The 20,527-nt window shown below is 43.1% G+C and overlaps 2 protein-coding genes across 4 annotated transcripts in view; both read left to right on the top strand.

Moving 5' to 3' along the window:
* The window catches only part of st3gal3b (ST3 beta-galactoside alpha-2,3-sialyltransferase 3b), a 55,957-nt gene extending 47,205 nt beyond the window's left edge, over positions 1–8,752 (top strand). For all 3 annotated transcript variants that reach the window (XM_079652432.1, XM_079652434.1, XM_079652433.1), the window contains 3 exons: positions 779–925; positions 2,472–2,618; positions 5,565–8,752. In XM_079652432.1, coding sequence (XP_079508558.1) covers positions 779–925; positions 2,472–2,618; positions 5,565–5,654 — 384 coding nt within the window. In that variant the 3' untranslated portion in view covers positions 5,655–8,752. The remainder of the gene's footprint in view (positions 1–778; positions 926–2,471; positions 2,619–5,564) is intronic.
* A 4,729-nt stretch (positions 8,753–13,481) lies between these two features.
* LOC307017548 (uncharacterized protein) overlaps positions 13,482–20,527 on the top strand; it is a 13,956-nt gene continuing 6,910 nt past the window's right edge. The window contains exons 1-2 of the mRNA XM_079647144.1: positions 13,482–13,903; positions 14,539–14,853. Of these exons, the coding sequence (XP_079503270.1) occupies positions 14,742–14,853 (112 nt within the window). The 5' untranslated portion in view covers positions 13,482–13,903; positions 14,539–14,741. The remainder of the gene's footprint in view (positions 13,904–14,538; positions 14,854–20,527) is intronic.

The following is a 20,527-nucleotide window of genomic DNA, read 5'->3' as shown; positions in this document are numbered from 1 at the left end:
GTCGTGCTTTTTACAGTACTACGGCTTCCACAGATGACATTTTGTTATGAATGTTTAGTCAAAGCACTTAAGATATGCATTGCTATCAGGATGTTAAGAGCATTCCATGGAATATAACCAAAAGTGTATCTCGAGCCGGTTTCTCAAACTTACCTACCCTACCTTTTAAGTCATTTTTCTCTCTGGTGACTGATTTCAAAACCGATGAAAACAATATAAGTAATTTCATTTATTTTAATGAATGAAATACGTTTGTATGTGCTGTTACTTGAAAGATACTACACTACATTTGCAAAACATTTTTTTGAATAATAGTTTTTTCCCTAAAACGAGACAAATAATCGTAAAAACAACAGTTTGCTTAAATAATAAGCTCCTAGATATTAATCAGTCTGCGACCCTTTCCCCCACAACTAATGAAACCTTTAAAAGGTTGACTGTAGAGCACTCCGGGGCAGCTGCACCCCTCACCCACTGCTTGATTCCCCTCCTACCTCAGTAATTACCAATGTCCTGCGAGCCCCTCACCCTGACTTCATCCATTAAAGGCCCAAAAGCCATTTCCCTAATCAGTGCTGGTGGGGGTCTGGCTCCTGGTTGGCTTCTGTGTTTTATGTCAGTGTTACAGAGAATAATCTCACTTTGATGTTGGGTTGGTAAATTGCAGTTGACCGTCCACCGTAGACGTGCCATTTATGTATTTATGTTGAAAACCACTAATTCACTATGTGCTCTTTTTTTCCCCATGTTCCTGTCCATTTCCTTACCCATAATTCAGAGGGGGACAGAGGGTTTCTGGAAGTCGGTGGCTCACTATGTGCCTCGGGAGCCCACAGAGATGAGAATCCTTAACCCCTACTTCATCCAGGAGGCTGCCTTCCAGTTCATTGGCCTGCCCTTAAACAACGGCCTCATGGGCAAAGGGGTAAGACACATGCAGGCATCATTGTAACAATATCATTTAGAAAAATCAACAAATGACAGTGATAGTGTTCAAACTTAACTATTGAACTGAGAAAAGTGGATGCTGGTCTGCTGTTTCTTGGTGCATATGTCCTTTATTTGATCAGGTATGTTTATCACTCATGTAGGAGGGAAACAGTAGTACCAAAGCTATATAATTGGGATGTCGTTTTTCTCAAGTTTCACCATTTTTCTATAATTGTAAAGGATCTGCTCGCTAGTATTTTACTCTAGTATGTTTGTCCTTTAGTTTTTGTTTCTGGAGGACGTACTTTACCTCTGAGTGGCAGTATTTCTTTCAGCGTTATCAAAATAAAAGGAGAACGAAAGTAAATTAAGAGGAAATACCAAACAATTTCTGATTGTTGACATTACTACAATATAGAAAAACCTGCTTCAACCCTGGTTTGAATTGTACAATACTCCATTGTTTTATTTAATGTTAGAAGTTAAGTTATGTGCTTTGTTAATGAAACATGTTTGTCTGGACTTGAGATGCTGACTCAGGTCTTGACCAGAGAAAATTTTGTTGGATAAATAAAGTTTCTTAACTGGTGCCAACAACCAGGCTGTAGGAAAATACAATGATTATGAAGATGTAATGCTAAAGGGTAATATTAGAGGACTAACTCAGAGAATTTGAGAGATGTGAGGAGTGTATCACCGTACCTTTGCCCTCTGGGGCCAACAGAACACCCCTGCATGAACTCTGCTCTGCAACATGTGTTCAACATGTGGGCATCTGGCCTAAGAGTGTGTGTGTAGGAGAGAGAGTGAGAGGGTCATTTGTGTGTGCACGTTTGTGTCTGGGTGTTTGCAGCGCTGTCTCATACAATACAGGCTACAGAGTTGTATGATTTGGCACATTCTCTCCCCAGCACACTCTCCTGTCCGTCTTCTGACCACCGTAGTTTATGTTTATGTATGTGGAAATTAATGAGCAAGCCTATTTGTTATCCCAGTGTTTATGTTGAGTGTGTGTGTGTAAATTCATCTGTATTAGAACACGCAGTAGGAGGTTGGCCAGCTGCTGGTTCAGCTCCACCTACCCCGAGGGCTGCAAATCAGGGTAATGATTTAAATGGGGCCTCCCTCCGCTCTTTCTTCTGCACCCACTTTTTTTTTCCAACATCCACACACACGGCCCCCTGTACCCCCCCAGATCTGTGGCAGCCCGAGGGGGTTAGGAAGCACAGTTCAACCCTGTAGATCAGTGTGTCGTAGCAGGGGTCTGCAGGGGTCGCGTCTTAAGGTAATAGTTAATCACCAAGTGCTCAAAGTCAGTTAGCCGCAGTGGAGCAGAACAAAGACAGAGGTACACGGGAGGGGGGGGGCAGATACATGAGAGGGGTCGGACATCTGTCTCTGTGTCAGAAACCATGATCAGTTTCAAAACGGTCCTGAAAATGATCATACTGCACATGTTTTTGTCATCATTAATCATATAATAAATCATATAAATGCTCCTGGCGTATGACGGACTGCATCTCTGTTTTATTTTATTCCAGAACATTCCAACTTTGGGAACAGTTGCTATAACGATGGCGCTGCATAACTGCGACGAGGTTGCGGTGGCTGGTTTCGGCTACGATATGAACATGCCCCACGCGCCTCTGCACTATTACGAGACTGTCAAGATGTCTGCCATTAAAGAGGTGAGTTCTGAGCACCGCACTTACTTTTGATGTGTTTCGGTGAGAGCCAATGAAAATGTACAAATCTGTTCCACAAGAATGGCACATTTGTACGTTAACACGGCACTTGGCTGTAACATTCTCTCCATGCTAATGAGAACAATATTTTCTGGCTTCTCCCTGGCCACTGTAGAATAACTGAAGAAACAAATGACTGTAATCTTTGATGAGGCGGGACCACCACTCCTGTGGAGGAGAGGTGAACTGGCCTACAGCCAAAATACATTCACTACAAAGCCCTCACTGTTTAGGCTGATGGTGATATTAGTGTAAGAATTATGCATGAATTGAACTTCTCTCAGCTCTTGTATTTGCATCCAGAGATATGACCGTTTAAACGTTTTCAGCATGAACATTTTAGCACAATGTGGGGAGTCGCACTAATAGCATCTGTCTCAGGCTGATCAGATGCTCGTTCTGACAGATGAAGTCATTCATACATACACAATATAACTGTTAAGGTGGGAGGAAAAATATCTGCGGTGTGTTGCAGTTTCGCCTGTCGTGCTTTTTCTATATATAATAATTGTTTTATCATTTAAAGTATGCATGTTTGGCTTGGGTTTCAATTCAAAACAAACAAACTGTGGGGTAAACTAAAACTTAAAGAACAGTTACACAACGTGTAAAAGCTGTACCTGGTACATTGAACTGTTTAAGTATCACGGCCAAGTTATAGCATCAACATATCAGAAGCCTTTTTGGCAAGCTGACATTTGAATGAAACATCTATTATGGTAAACATGTAGGAACATGCCTGAGTGAGTGGTTAATCAATAAGAATTCATATTTACGAAAACAAATTAAAGGGGCCCTGATATCATTTTGGGGGTTTTCCTGTAGTGTGTCATATAGGTATTTGTGCAATGGTCTGCAAAAGTAAAAATCCCAAACTTCCCTCGAAGAATCTCCTCGATTGGACTCCTTTGTTTGCTTCTGTTAGATTGTGACATCACTATATATGACTCGCGTTTCTATTGGCAAGCCCTCCAACACATTGTACATCACGTACAGGTTAAGGGCGGGATATTTATAAGCAGTTGGCCAATCACCACAGAGCCGACCAGCTAACCAACCAGAGCAGACTGGGCTCTGGTTTTAGACAGAGGGTGAAAAGAGGTGCTGCAGCACAGGCAGTATGAGAAAAATAAAGAGCTTTTTGAACATTAAAGCATGGAGACATGTCACAGTAGAGACACAAAATACAAATATTAAAATATAAGAAAATGAGCATAATAAGGCCCCTTTTTAAAATGTTGACTAAATGGAAATAATATTATTTCAAATATAATTGTATAATGCAAAAAGTTTAGTTTTCCAAAGTATAAGGTATATAAATCCTGCTGTTTTTTATGTCTGGTTGTTAATGTGTTTTAATGTAGCACAGGTTTGTTCAATGCTATATGTGCACTTGTTTGGGTACTGAGGACACAAAACTGTATATTACACTAAAACTGAATTTAGTAACTCTAATAAATAAAACCTAACTATAAGAAAAAGGTCAAATCTGTATTTCCCCCACGCTGAAGCAACACTGGTCTTTCATCAGTCGCTGCATCAGCACGCTAACTGTTAGTGTGTCATTTGAATCGTACTCTAAACGGGCTCATGACGGATCTCTCTCCTCTCCATCAGTCAAGTCTTCCTCTCTGTGTTTACACTGAAACCCAGTGGAATCAAAGATGTCACCCGTGTGCTGACGTGTGTAAACCATGAGCTCAGTATGATGATAACCTTTGTCTAAACTCCCGGTGAACCTTTGGCATGTATTATCATCATCAACATGGCTATCATCAGACACACATGGTTAATTAATGGGAATACTCTTTTGTTTGGAAAACGTTTAACCACCGCCACTCCCTGGGGCTGTTTGATTCTCTGGAAGCACGTGAAACGTTCCACTCATTGTTCCACTTCTCTGGAGATTTCTGGACGGATGCTTAAATGCTCCACGGAAATTGTGTAATTATCCGAGATACACAGACATTGATGATTAAATGCTACATAAATCACCGTAGACAGCGCGATGCTACTAAGTTCATCTCTTGTGGTGTATAAGGCACTCCATTGACCTCTGTTATAGTTTGTGTCTCTACTGTGACATGTTTACACGCTTTAATGTTCAAAAAGCTCTTTATTTGTCTCATACTGCCTGTGCTGCAGCACCTCTTTAGACTTCTAATATCTGTAATTAGTAATTATATGTCAGTCTTGTATAAACAGCTTGTTTCTGACTTTCAGACCTACCTCAAATGAAATAGCATTTCTTTCTGCTACAGCATAAGGATCTGCTCTGTAGAAACTTTAAGTACCAAATTGGAGAGATTAACATTTTAGATTTTCACAGTGCCTCCTGTGTGTGGTTACTAGTCAAAATAATTTCTTTCCTGTATCTTATGTCGATCATGTCCAATAAAACTGTAGCTTATTGTTCCTTGTGGTCCTGCTGCGACCCATCAGGCAGTGGTAGGAGGTCCGACCCAGACAGGCTCAGTAGGAGAGGACAGAGCTGAGGCAGCTGCAGGGCCCAACCTCTCGAAGCTCTCCACTTTCTTTCCCTCTTCCTATTCCCTCCTGTAGGTTTCTTCCTCCACCTTTGTGTCCTTCATTTGCTCTCTGGCTGTTCTTTGCATCCCAACGCACCACACAGGAACCACCGGCTCTGATTACATGTCGGCCCACCGGACTGGATCCTCATAGCACAGCAGGGAGGGAAGCTGACCCAGTGTGGCCTTTCATATATATGCACATATGAACACCCACACGTATAGACACTGGGAATAGGAACAATCCAATTCTAACCTACAGATTTGAGTTCATATAGCTGTAACGTTGTATTCTGACATGGATCACAAGTTATTTTCTCTATCACGCTTGATTCGTTTTTTCTTTCTGTTTGTCCTGCAGTCATGGACACACAACATATCCAAGGAGAAGGAGTTCCTGCGCAAGCTGGTGAAGGCCAACATCATCACAGACATGACCAACGGTATCTGAGTTTACAGTCTCCCCTCGCCTTCCCCAAAGGACTATGAAACAGGAAACTGAGCAATGGATCGACTCTTGGAAAAAGAACCCTTTAGAATCCGGGTGGCCTGTCTTTTTCATATCAAAGGAGATTATTTAACAGGAAAAAACAAATACAGATACAGATACAGGAGGTTTTCTGTGGAGAGATGTGCCTTCTGAACCAAAGACTCCTGCTGATTGAAGCAGGGAGCGGGGGGTGGACACGGAGGACTGGTCCTGCCTGTCTTATCGAAGGACAGCGGCAGCAAGGCTCTGTGGCCCCGCGCTCTAAACGTTTACCACTTCATCCCCTGGAGTACCACATGAGTGAATAATAAAGAGAAGTTTGACAGATGTCGGGATCCAGCTCACTGGCTGACAGAAGAGAAAGGAAAGAGGAGAGCGTTGGGGGGTGGGTCGATTATTAGCAGTGCCAAACGTACCTCGTTCGGGGGAGAGGCCGTCCTCCTCCTTTTGCTGCCTGAATGTATTCACTTTCCTCAGTGTAAATATCAAAGATTTTTACTGTGCTTTTTAACAAGCTGGAGCAGCATCCCCCCCCCCCCCATTGCCATTTGTCCATTCATTCACTTTTTTACTGCCTGTCTAGGGTCCAAAATGAACACTTCCTAAACCAGTTGACAGTAGATAAATCAGCGGGGGTCACCTGCCCCACAGACTGCTGTCACTTCGAGCCGCTAACAGTGGAGTGGGTTACATTTGTTCTCAGTTTTCTCTGTAAAGTCTTTGTAAGGGAATAATATCAGAGGCTGTGTAAATGAGCTCTTTCTGCGACACAGAGCGGCTGTGTGAGTTATCCCCATGTGGCTCTCACATTAGGTCCCCAGAAATATGAAGCTGTATGAGATTCTCTACACAGGGGAAATGTATATGAACTCAATTATTTTAATTTTGGGATATTTAATTTAGTCTCTTTGTAAATCCCTCTTCCTCTCGCCCCGGCCATGTCACGGTACTGCCTTCATCTCTTAATCAGCTGCAGAGCCTCCGGGCCGCAGCGCAGCCGCACAGCAGCGTGTCCCGCCGCGGTCAGAAAGAACACGTCCTGTATCCCTCCTCCAACCTCCCGTTGCTGCACATTTTCTTGTTCTTGGGTTAATGGTGAAATCTCGGATTGTAGAATGTAAATATATTTTTTTGTTTTTCGGTCAATATTAATTATTTATTTTGTATTTTTTGCGAAGTCTCAACTTCTTTCGGTCACAGGCAGGGCTGCTTTCTGTTGTTGTTGTTGTTGGAAGAAAAACAACATTTCGAATGTCCTTTTACCGTGTTTCCACAGAGACGACATCATCTTTTAAGTTTGTGGCAGAAGCAGTGTTGTGCTCTAGCCAAATAGTTTAGTAATAAATGTTAGACAGCTAACCTTTATTACCGTGTTCTAGTTAACTGTGGAAACATAGAAGCACATTTCTTTAAATCGAGGGGATCTGGGTTGATCATCTCACGATAGACGTGCTGAAGGTCTTTGCACTTTTGCAGATACCACACTCATTTTAGTGTTTCAACTCAGCATGCACATAGAAAATGTTCAGTATTACACAATCAACCCCTTCTCCCCTCCTCATGCAAAAGATGTGAGAATATCAAAAAGTTATATCTGTTTTTTTGTCATTGTATCAAATCAATGTGGTAATCATCTTTATATAGTGATGGTGCATTTGAATACTGCTTTATCAAAGCAGGGATTTGTTTTAAAGTTTTTGGCGAATTACATTTCAATGAGGTTTTCTGTTTCTACTTCTTGCATATTGACATTGACAGTACACACAGATTCTCTTCCATTCCTGTCAATCTGCTGCAGTCTGTTTCATTGTTCCATGCGTTCCTGTTCCCTTACACTCTCTCTCCGCTGTGCTGTGCAGCAGCGTGTGTGTGTGTGTGTCCCCGGTCCCTGTTGAGAGCGAAGGCACGGGGAACAGCTGACCATTGCACTATCACGAGGCGCTCTCGGTGCCTTACACCTCATCTCCTGGAAACTGTAGCGAGGAGAACCGCCGCAGCTGATCCAGTGTCTGAGATCAGCTCCGGGTCAGGACTGGTCAGTCTTCATTTCTGTGATTTGGGACCAGTCCATTTCATATCTGTGCTGTATGTACATTATATACAGTGTGGGAAGACCTGAAGCTCCGTACTTGTTGTTTAGTGTGTTTTAGCCCAACTAAATATTCCAGTTTCTGATTACGGCAGCTTTCATGATGCGAAAAATGACTAAACCAGCTTCCTCTGTGGTTCCTTATTCCTGATTTTAGGCAGCATACATTATAGGGGCACTACACCTATGTACCAGCCAGTAGGAATCTGTATAAGGTCTGTAATATCTTTGTAAGGTCTGAGGAAATGGAGCATCTTTTTTTTGTTTGGAGCTTAACTCATATTGGGGATTTAAAGTCTGGATATTTTGCTCTCTGCTGCTACGATTTTGATTCAATTCCTTTTTTAAATCGGTCTGTTGTGAGAGTGCAATGCCAGATCACGGGAGAACCTCTTGAATTCTTGAACGTGAACACATATAGTTTGAAACGGGTCTCTGCTGACTGCCCCAGGACCGTATCACTATAATATGACTTGACAAAGAAAAAAGGAGACTGTCATAGAATATGTCCAGCAAACAGGTCAGATTTATAGTGTACCGAAATGATTTGAAACAAGTGGCTCCTTTGAAGGCAGAGAAATCCATCTGAAATATCATTGTGTCTTTTGGAAAAGGTCATTAATAAAACATGTGAAGTCAGTGGGCTAAAACACACCAAACCACCAGTACGGTCTTTAAAGCTCTGAGACTAAGCAGACCCTCAGTTGGAGTTTCTTCTTCTGTTTTTTTTTCTTCTTCTAGGTTATGAATTTGTACGCATGCTGGAGGAGTTCAAATGAGTTGGACCCAAATCGCCTCATCTTCATAACCTGTTCATGTTAAAGCAGAATGTAGTCGCTTTGATCTTCGATCATATTTCAAAAGATTTTCTTTTTTTCATTCCTCCATGATCAGAAGGAAGTCAAAGTGTTATGGTTTTTTTATATACAGTTATGGCTTTCTGCAACTCAATAAATACGTTTGTAATGGATATTTGCCTTTGCATGTTTGTATCTTTTGATCTGTGTTTTTTGTATGTGTCGTGTATGTACATATTTCTGTACACTGTGAATTTTCAGTATATTTAGTAAATATTTTTGATGTATTTAGTCTCTGTTTTATCTCCAAAGACATTTCCTTCTTTATTTAGTCTCCTCAGAAGTCTTCTCAAAGCACATCGTGGCCTTAGGTGCCATGTATAGTTGAGTTATGCGGCATACATCAGGTGTTATTCTGTCTGTGTCACTTAGTGTCTTTCAGAGGTTACAAACGGCAGGAAGTGCACAGTAAAGATGGAGCAGCGTGACGGAGGGGATTTCCTCTCCTGCTCTGTATCTCCTACCTGCAGAGCCAGAGGAAATCATTTTTCAGTCCTCTATCAACCGGACTTCCTCCCTAATGTACTCTCCTTTTTTCTCTAGTGTTTATATCTGTCCCTCCTGGACTCTCACTCCACTCCTCTTTCTTTCCATTCTGCTGTCTGTTCGCATCCCGGTGCCGTGTATTTTTTTCCCTTCACCTACTGCACTCTTTGAGGCAGATCGGGTTTCATTGCTGCAGCCACAAGGGGCCTATTCGGGACACACACACACACACACACACACACACACACACACACACACACACACACACACACACACACACACACACACACACACACACACACAGAGAGTTAACACACAGGCCATGAATCTCTCACTCACTTTCACACACCACAAATTCACCATAAACCAGAGGAGCTTTACAGAAAATGAGTGAGAGCTGGCCGTCCAGCTGCGGCTGCTGTAAGTCAGTTTTTGATGTGAGGGAGAAGACGCTGAGGGCCCTTAAAGTGCCGCTGGACCGTCCCATCCTGCTGTTAATGGGGTGCCAGAAAACTCTCAGTCATGCCTCGCCGCTCACCCAAAGCACCCGGCTACTCTTGACTCGACAGAGTTCATCCACAGGGCTGGATCGAATGCTCGCTGCAGGAGGATATGTGCCACCTGGGATCTCCCCGAGGCAGCTGTCCCGGCTGGAGGCGGTCGTTCCCGTTTGTCCGGCATTCAGGGGTATGAGCACGCCTGCACCTCTTCAGCCGACGGGCCTTTTATTCCCTGCGACAGGTTCCCCGCCCCACCTCATCTCAGTAGGATTGGAACGGAGGGGCCACGACCTCCGGGGCCTGAAACTTGAACTCCTCGTAAAAAAGAGTTGGAATGAGGAGAGAAAACACCCTTTTCAGGCACCCGTTTCTTCCCCTCTGTTTACTTAATGTCGGGTCAGCTGAGATGTGGGAAAACAACATTCCCTTATTTACACAATGTCCCACATTCATCTACCTTTGTCTGCGGACGGGACACACCTCAGGCCTGTCCTGCACCTGTATCACTCAAGGGCTTGTTCGCCTGTCAGCGGCTCAACTTGCACTTCTAGACGATATATTTAGATGTATAGATTCAGAATTACACAGAAGATTTAAAAGATAAGAGGACTATTAAAAGATGTCAGTGTTCCTGATCGTGAGTCTGCCTAATTGGAACACAAACAAGGGCTCAGAGGCAACATAGGTCAGAAACATCTGTAAATTAGGAAACACTTCTCAGTCAGCTATGTGGCCTTTAGGATGAAGTATGAGGAGGAGAAAGTACAACTACATTTTTTGTACAACTTTGACAGTAGTAGGCCTACAGTGAGTACTTTTTGCCACACCTTGCTAAAAATACGGCAATTAAATAAATACATGTCGTTGAAGTTGTAATCTGCCATTCAGAAGCTTCCGCAGACATGAGTCACATGCCTTATATATACGTCATTGTTTATACATTAAATCTGACAGCTTTTGCTTTTATTGATGCACTATTGATGCCACCTGAACCAATCTTGATTTTCTTTGTGCAATATTTCAACATTTACAGGATTTCCTGTACTTTCATTCAGGTTCTTTAACGCACAAATTGAAACTGTGAAGCTCTAGAAACGTGTCTTTTGTTGGCATGTCGGCAGGCAGAAGAACATCTTTACAAACTCACTATTGTTTCTTTGAATATACCCAAACGTTTATTTTATTTTATTCAAATTATAATTATTGCTGTCCATGTTTGAAATAGGACTGAAGCCAGAGAGACATCTGAAGTGTTACCAGTACACACTGTTATACTCGCTGTTGTGTACTCTGCTCATTCTCCATCCATCCGCATAATAACGCCTCTAATCAGGCCATGTGCCGACACTTTGCTTTATGGTTTGTTTGTATGAACAGGGATACAACAAATCTGCAGGACGCCTGCAAGAACGCGCCTTTGAAATGATTGGATGAAAATATAAATCACAGCAGATTTATCCGTGCTGTATTCACTCGTTTGAGCTAATGTGGAAACACGTTGTGGAGTACACATTTGTGCAGCTCCAGTCTGACTTTGACCCACAGATTTGGCTTTTGTTTTATTGATATTGGCCTGAAGGTTTTGGACAGTGTGCTGGATAAGGGGAGTTCCTCTTGAAAAGTGAAAACAAACTTTGAGATCTGGATCAGGCCCAAGAAAAGGAAGGCACCTTAAGATGGAGAGGCACAGAAGAGACTGAGACCTGTGACCCAAAAGAAACACGAGGAACCTCAGAGAGAATTTGAAATACAGTTAACTGTCCATCACATCTTTCCTTAGCTTCACCAGCCAAAATCCAAATCACTCACCCTGTCCCCCATCAGGCCCTCAACTTGTAGGGACTAAACAGCTCCAAACCAGCACCCTGTATCCATGGAAACAGCTGTGTATATCCCTAACAGTCGACTTTCACCGACAATAAATCAAAATAGCATCTTCAATTCAATCCAGTTTATATGCTACAAGGAATTGAAAAATGCCACAGCTGCCATCATGTTCCTGCAGCTCCCAGCAGACCAAACCTGTGAATGTGCGTATGTGTTTTTGTGTGTGCGCATGCTGGAGATGCGTGTGTGTTGTGCTTGCATGGGGTGTACAAACAGTGTCATGCTGCAAATCCCTATCACAATGCCGTACAAGTTCATCGGCATTGCTCATCGTGATGGATGATGTAGACACACTTCTGAAGTTGTGGCCCTGGTTGCAGTGCCGTGCCGTCTGCTGGAACACAGTTTACACAGTGACTCATTTTATTGAGGACATTTTGCACTCTGGAGGTTATTATCTGATCTTTTCAAGAGGAGGACTAGTATTGTTTGGCAGCCAACTCGGCTTGATGTGTGTGGTATTGTGTGTTTAAGGAGTAAAAGGGGCTTGTTCTGGGTTATATTAGGTGTACAAAGCCATCTTCTACTATATACCAACAAGTCCCAAGTCTAGCAGGTCTTTCGTTCCTCCTGTTGCTCTTGGGCTTATTCTTATTATGTGACGGTACATTCCTGCATGTCATGCACCTCAGCTGTGTGCATTGTTGCCTTGTTGGTTGCTACTATTTATAGCATTGTTGCAGAGCTCAGGGATCCTCCCTGCATTTGTCTCTGCCTCGGTGCGGAGAGTGGGCCTGCAGAGGAGAGCGAGGAGCTGTTTACCCAGCCTTTGTGCTCCGCGGGCCTCAGTGTTTGCCCTGCAGGGAGTGCCTCAGCCGGAGGGCCTTTCCTGGCTTTGCAGGGTGGGTGGGTGGGTACAGAGGGGTGGCAGGACGAACCAACCTGCAGGATGGAGGGGTGGAGAGGGGCCGGGAGCTCAGCTGGTGGGAGGTGTGTGGCTGCGGGTGCAGTGAGCAGAGGGTCCGGGGTCCATCTTTACTTCACTCATCCTTCAGGCCTGACAGCAGGTGCCTGGTAAAAAGGTCAGGGCAGGACTCACTGAGCAAATACATGGAGCACAGTGGAAAACATGCATTAGTGTGTGTGTGTGTGTGTGTGTGTGTGTGTGTGTGTGTGTGTGTGTGTGTGTGTGTGTGTGTGTGTGTGTGTGTGTGTGTGTGTGTGTGTGTGTGTGTGTGTGTGTGTGTGTGTGTGTGTGTGTGTGTGTGTGTGTGTGTGTGTGTGTGTGTGTGTGTGTGTGTGTAGGCCTACAGGTGCATGCAATCACACAAGTTCACATGGGAGGATTTCTATAAAGGTTCTACTGGGAAGGGTCTCAAGGGGTCAGTGGGCCCTCAGGCCAGAGCCTCTGTTTGAAGCGACTGACTTTCAAACGAGAAATATTAACCATCAATTAAACAGGCACAGAGAAGACCAGAAGAACGGACTCACAAAGAGACACCGGCAGCTACAAAGACACACCAAACAACCGCAAAGAGATACAAATTGACCACAAAGAGACTTGGCTGCATCTTTTGTAGTCGATCCGTGTCTCTTTCAGTCAGTCCTGTGTAGGAAGGGTGGGGGCCTTTTACATGTCTGTGCCCAGGGGCCCATTGTATCATTATCCGCCCATTCATGTCTACCCATGCTCCATGCACATGTCTGTAGTGTGCCTAAAAGTGGAATATAGTGCAACTCTCTAAATGTATGAATCAGAAAGTGTAAGTCTGAAGGACATATGTCACTTTCTTCCACTGGAAGTGTTTTCCAGAAACGCTCCATGACCATGACCATGTGTCCTGTGTGACAATCAATCGCCTCCCTCCTCCCAGCGCAGGAACAAAAAGACATCTGAGCTATGTGTTTGGATGGGGAAGAGAAATCGCAGCACTTTTACAGCGGCCACCGCACTCCGGTTTCACAGAGCCTCTGACAGGCGGAGCGGCGCGCTGCTTTTACGCATAGCCTCCAGCCCTGCGAGGCATTGTGGACATTGTTCAGTCGCTGGATAGTAGACTCCTGAGAAGATACCGGAGCGGCACAGTCTCTAATAACTGGATACCTGAGGCCGAAGGAAGAGATCTTTGGAATGGAGACTCGGACTGTGGCTGCGTAAAGGCGTGACGCGTGAATTATTTTACGTTTAAGTTAATATCCTGACGAGTTTTTCTTCTAGATTGAACTCCACATTTAAATCCGCGTTTCCACAGGCTGGCGCTTAAAAGAAGAAGAAAACAAGACTTTGGTTTTTGAGTGTTTCAGAGTCTTTCCTCGGACCTTTTTTAAACTCTGACGACCTTGACTTCTCTTTAAAGTGACGCAGGACACGTTGTGAGAGATTTACAGAGTTGTTATTTACTCATTAACCTGACGAGCTGTTTGGAAGCAAGACTGAACAAGTTACTGTAGGTAAGGAAAGGAAAGGGGAGTCATGCCTGAAAAACTGGCTTCAATGCATTAAACGATGGTTGGATGTGAGTCAGCAGAGACAGCACGAGCTGCTAGGACAAACATTGTTTTGCTTTTGTGAATGTTTGACTTTTACTTCTCTCCCGGTCACAGTGTTGGAGTATTTATGTCACCGCATACAAACTTCTAATTAGGTTTTATAAAGGCGTCTCTCTGCATTGCTCCACTCAGTTGTAAAGTTTATTTTTACCTGGTCTGGATAGCCTTCCGTCTGCAAGAAGTCTTAACAAAACATTCGGTCTTATAGTAAATCTTAAAAAATATATTTCTTTAAAAAATGTAAATAGATAACTTCACATATTTCCAGTTGGACAACCTTTAGAACTGTTTTGAAACAAGATCAGCAGTGACAGATGAACAAATGATTGACTGCTTTGCTCTTTACTTGCTTCAGGAAATGTGTTGAATTAGTTTTATTTAAAATTAACAGTCAGGTTGATATCTAACTGGAACCATAAATCACACTTTTTAAAAGTAGCTTTAATGTTTCTTTAACTTTATATTTCGTTGTATAACATCAATTTAGATCGCAGCTTAACATATTTGCAATCTTTCCTCTCTATGTGCTTGTCCAGGGTGCTGAGACTCTTCAAGAAGCAGTGACAGGACAGCGTCCAGAGAAAAAAGGATTTTTGGCCGCGCAAAAAACGAGGAGGAGGAGGAGGCGCCTCTCGCGTTGAAGCAGAACCGTTTTAGATGGATTCTTCATGTTTGCTTCAGCCTCAGTGGAGACAGCCTGCTCTGAACACTTCCGAGCCGTGACAATAAGGTGTAAAACATGACACATCGCAGCGTATGGATAGCCAAAAACATGAGCTGCTCCCAGCGTGGAAGAAGCGGCTCTGTCCTCTCCGGTACGCGCTTGGAGCAGAATGCGCACGGGACATCTGGTAAGGGGCCCTTCAGATTTTATAAAGTTGCCTTGAATGTGATTCAAAACCATTTTAAACAATATTGCTGGATATTTTGTTCATCAGTAATGGTGCAGTGAAAGCATACCTCCTCTTGTCTTCTGTGTTTGCTGTGACAACACTCTTTGATGTTTGACTTCTTTTCACGTCTATGCCTTTCTGCTCAGCACACGCACCTGCCAGCTGTTTTATAGGCTCCTCTGACTCTGGGGGTGACTGTAACCTGGATTCAATATTGTAATTAATTTAGTGTTTATTGGGAGTGAAACGCATCCCAGGAGGAGAGTGGTGGAGGTGTTTGTTCTCTGTGTGTTATGAAGTGAAGTTTTATGGTTGAGGTGTTTACAAAGTGCCACGAGGTGAGTTGGAATTGTGGGAAAATATAAATGTGTGGGTGGGTGGGTGGTTGTGTGTGTTCATATGGATGAGGAGAAAACAGTGGCTGCCAGGAAGTTTTCCAGTGTGATCCACACACACACACACACACACACACACACACACACACACACACACACACACACACACACACACACACACACACACACACACACACACACACACACACACACACACACACACACACACACACACACACACACTTCCCTCCTCTCCTATACCTCTGAGGGGATCAGAAGGGGTGGATCTAGTCTTTAACCTAAAGGACTTTTGAAATGCTGGAAATCGAGTGCATTTCTTTCAAGTTTCTGATGAAACTGAGTTGATTGTGTGGAGGTATATCTTTAGCTTACTCGACCTAAAATGTGCAATTAGCCAAGATTGGTCCTTTCACTGATGCAGGAGAAACTGCATGATGCGTCAGTGAACTGTCATGCTTACTCTCTGACTCAAAGGCCCTGAGTCATGGACACACAAAGTCAGTCCTGCACGCATAGGGGGCTCGGCCACAGGACGGGAGGCTTCTGATGTTCAGAGCTGAATCCTTCTTTTGATCCTTTTCTTGTCTCGTCTTTGCGTCTCAAAGCTGTTGTAGTTGGTGTGTGTGTGTGTGTGTGTGTGTTTGTGTGTGTGTGTTTGTGTGTGTGTGTGTGTGTGTGTGTGTGTGTGTGTGTGTGTGTGTGTGTGTGTGTGTGTGTGTGTGTGTGTGTGTGTGTGTGTGTGTGTGTGTGTGTGTTGTGTCTGTGTGTGTGTGTGTGTGTGTGTGTGTGTGTTAGCTTTGGCATCACCTGAGACATGTCACACTTCTCCAGAAAGCGCCTCTTATACACGCCAGTCAAATGTGTGAAAACATGTCGTGAAACAACCTTATTTTTCTTTACCCATGTCGTTCGAAATTGCCAGTTTGTTCTCAGGCGGAACATAAGAGCGTCTCCTCTGCTTCAGGCATCTCACACTCCCCCGTCACGCTGCCACAGCTTTCCCTTCCTCCAGTCAAAGGTCAGGGGGTCAGCGGCCCTGCTGAGGGTCAGGTACGGCGTGTTTCTTCACCAGCAGCCTCCCGATGTGTGGTCTGGTTTGTTTAATCTGGCATGTGGCTTTACGAGAGCTAGCATGCCGTGTGTTGGTGTTCTAGGTTTCTCACAGTGAGCCAGATGAACACTCGTAATTAAAACGACAAATTGAGTTATCGTCATTACCACCCATTAATGTAGAAGCATCCTCATAAACAGCCGGTGTATCTCACCCAGTGGACTTCATAACTACAAGCTTTCAGTTGCAGAGTGTTTATTTCAAATATAACCTATATATATATATATATATATATATATATATATATATATATATATATATATATATTATTAAAGACTTTGAGACATATTGAGGATAAACCGACTCATTCTTTGGATATTACAACTCTGCAAGATTACATTTCTCTCGTCAAATTTGCCAAGAAAACACATCATTTACTTCACCCTACAATGAAGAGGAATGCATTGGAAAATCAGAAAGAAACATGAAATTCAGTTACTTTTAAAGCTGGAAAAACAACTTCAAACATAAACAGCCTTTTTCCAGATACTTTATAATTGTATGATAAAAACATGTCTGCCTAATTTCCAAAAAAAAGAACACTCATTGAGTGTAAACGCAACTCCTAAATGATCACTCCCCACTTCTTTCATGTTTCTTTTAAATCTTACATTGTTGAGCAACATATTCAATTGTCCCCCATGAACCACATTTGCAAAACATAGTTACCAAATAATGAACTATTGTTATTGTTAAATAATCAAAATTAATAAATAAGTTACAATAAATAACCTTAGCATTCATCTTTGTTTATTTCTGATTTACATGATGCTATATCTTATCGATTGTTTACCTGCTAAGACCAAAGGTGCCTTACCTGTTGTATTTGATTATCTTCGTTTTTTTACGTCATTTTGGGGGAAATTAAGCTCAAAATGTGCACTCAAGGTTAAAATTGGTTAATCTTGAATCTGGACTTCTTCATCCAGCATGTGCGTGTTGTGAGATTTTTAGAGAATAAAGTAGTGTGTGATTAGCTCGTAAATTATTTTAAGGCTTCTGCAAACATTAAGCTATAGTTTCAAAGTTATACACTGGGCACACAGTGATCAAATACATACAATACATTCCAAAACAGTTCATACAAGACATGACCAAATCACTATGCAATTTAGGAAGAACACAAAACAGTCAGGCAACATTAAAGTCCTTAGTCTTTAATAAAACTTAAGTTGTTCTGGATAACATAAAGACAGAAACTGAGTGTCTCTAACAGTGTTGACACAAGTAGAAAGTTGACACAAGAGGTCAAATGTATAGATTCCTCAGTAGGTAAAACATTTTAAGGGACTTCATCAAACACAGTCGGCAACACAACAGATTCAAGTTCATTCATAGCAGCCTGACATTTTAAAGGAGGCTGCAATCCGTTTAGATTAGCAGAAGTCTGTCATTGAAAGATGGACGCGTGCTGGGACCCCCGTCCTCTGCGTCTCGCCCTCAGTGTGTAATGTTACTCTGGTTGTTTTGTCCCAACACTAATGGAGAGAGTGCAGTGAGAGAGATTGATTATGCAACGTGAAGTGCCACAGGGCAGCTTCAATCTGGAAGTGCTTAAAGTACGCAGCCAACCACAGTGATTCCCTCAGGGCAAATTGAAGGAGGCATGATCTGACAAAAAGGAATTTCAATTTGTTAGATGTATTCTTTCAGACAAATGCTTCCCATGCTACTTATATTTGCTAGGTCCTTACTTTTGTAGCGCTGGACATTCTCGTGTAAGCACGCCAACAAGGGGAATTATTTTTTGTCTCTGATCTTGATTTGTTTTGTTGTTGTCGAACATTTTTGCTTCTTCAAGTTCAAACGGCTTACATTATTAAGAACAAAGCAGCAGTAAATACTTTGGAGCCGCTGATGAAACATAAAGAGAACTCCTGTCCTTATCGTGAAATCTCGCTCCTTAAAAAAACCTTTTCTCGAAACACAGAAGAATGTTAACTAGTGTTTGGTTTTTTTTTATACAATAAGCTGTATTCTTCTGAAACTAGCAGGTCACGTTCATTAATCATAGCGTCTGAGGGCTGCTTTGAACTATCAGGCCAGGTCATTAAACTTGGTCTGTCTGGGGCGAGAGCGGGCGACACGGAAACACTTTGGAGAGCGCTGGTTCACCCACAAGACACACTTATAATGACCAGTGTGTGTGTGTGTGTGTGTGTGTGTGTGTGTGTGTGTGTGTGTGTGTGTGTGTGTGTGTGTGTGTGTGTGTGTGTGTGTGTGTGTGTGTGTGTGTGTGTGTGTGTGTGTGTGTGTGTGTGTGTGTGTGTGTGTGTGTGTGTGTGTGTGTGTGTGTGTGTGTGTGTGTGTGTGTGTGTGTGTGTGTGTGTGTGTGTGTGTGTGCTGCTCTCAACTCAGTGTGGGCTTAATTTGGAGAAATAACAACATGAGATGGGAGCAAGGAAAGGTCGCAAGGGTGGGAGAGGGGATTTGTGGTTCTGTATGAAAGGTTAGGCGTCCTGTGAGCAGGAGTGTGCGTGTGCAAAGCCACTTTTGTAGTGACAATGTCAGTTGAAGTGTGTTGAGAGAAAATAGGCGAAAAGAGATTGTTGAATGTGTGTGTCTTATCTTTCCCTCTCCATCCCTCTTTGTTCTTTCTCTCCGTCTGCTTTGTGGCCTTTTAAGAGCTGTCCTCCTCGCAAACAGCAAATCCTACCCTCTGATCATCGCTCCAACACGGCTAAAATGTGTTCCCATTCAAGGTGAGGCTCACCCAACTGCTCTCTGTGTAGCTCCCTTTTAAAACCAACTTAATCAGGCAGGAATTTGGGTTATTAGGGTCAGGGACACTGGGGGAAACTGCCTTAGCGAGAAACAAAGTGAGGAGCAGCGAGACATTAAGGACACAGATGTGTCGCATCGCAGCGGGCCCATGATGCGTAGCGGATGATGTTGTCCCGTCTAATTGATCTGATTGGGTCACAGGACGCTGGTACATTGTGAGTTTCTATTGGCTAATTAGGGCTAACTGTACATTAGCTAAACTTTCCAGTGACCCTCCACGCTTAATCTGGTGGAGGTTGTTGTACATTGTTGAAGTTACAGCTGCTGTGGAAACTACAGCAGGGTCATAACTGAAATCTCTTTCTCCCCCAGCTTTTTTTCATTTTTCTGTTGTGCCTTAAGAATAATTGTCGTTTTTTACAACTTTTTTTCATTCTTGTAGTTTTGGCGCTCCTGCTTGTCATAAATAATTGGATCAACCAATCGAATTCCCGATAACTGGAAAAAATGTGATGCTGAGGAAACCTTGAAATCTTTTTGAAATCTGCTTTCATTTATATGTTAGTCACACTGTTGTTCTGCAAATTGCAATTGGCTATACACACCCAGCAGGCTAAGAGCAACATCACCATTGCGTCCAAATAGAAAATGAAAGTCAAACATTTGCACCACTTTTAGATCTCTCTTTTGTCCCCACCAACTCCTGAAGGAAGAATGTGGCTCTTAGCTGCCGGCTTGGTCATTAGGGATTGTTGAGTTATGCTTATCTCTAATTGAAATGTTATTGACAGATTTATTGAGACCTGTTTCATGTGATGATGAAAGGGAAGCCAGAGCTCCTGGCAGGATTTCACATATTACCTATTGTTACAGCTATTTTTTGGCAAATGTATAAAAGAAGCAGTAATTAGTCAGTCATGCCGAAGAAACTGAATTGTACAAACACGAAAGGAAAGGTTTGTGTGGTTTATCCGTCACATGAGTGTATGACATATCTGAGCAGCTAATTGAAGGCACTTTGATATCAGGACTCCATTTAGTTACCTGGAGATCCGCGTTTCAGACTGTATATCGGTCAATTTCCTCCGCTGTGAGCTCTATTACAGCCTCAGCTCTCTGGGGTTTGTCTCCAGCAGCTTCACATGTTTCCTTCCAGCTTTCCAGATGGCTCTGGTGGCTGAGACGATGACAGTGTCTCTCTCTCTCTCTCTCTCTCTCTCTCTCTCTCTCTCTCTCTCTCTCTCTCTCTCTCTCTCTCTCGCTCTCTCTCTCGCTCTCTCTCTCTCTCTCTCTCTCTCTCAGTGTGCCTTAATAACCATCATGGCTGCAGCTCGAGGTTAACATACTTACGACACTTTAATGCCCCGCGGAAACTGGCATTTTATGGAGCTTGCTGTGACCCGCTGTTTGATGACCCTGCAGTAACTCTCCACCTTTTGGC

The sequence above is a fragment of the Notothenia rossii genome (assembly GCF_949606895.1).
Source record: "Notothenia rossii genome assembly, chromosome: 9".
Classification (NCBI taxonomy): Eukaryota; Metazoa; Chordata; class Actinopteri; order Perciformes; family Nototheniidae; genus Notothenia; species Notothenia rossii.
This window is presented reverse-complemented; position numbering and strand designations above follow the sequence as displayed.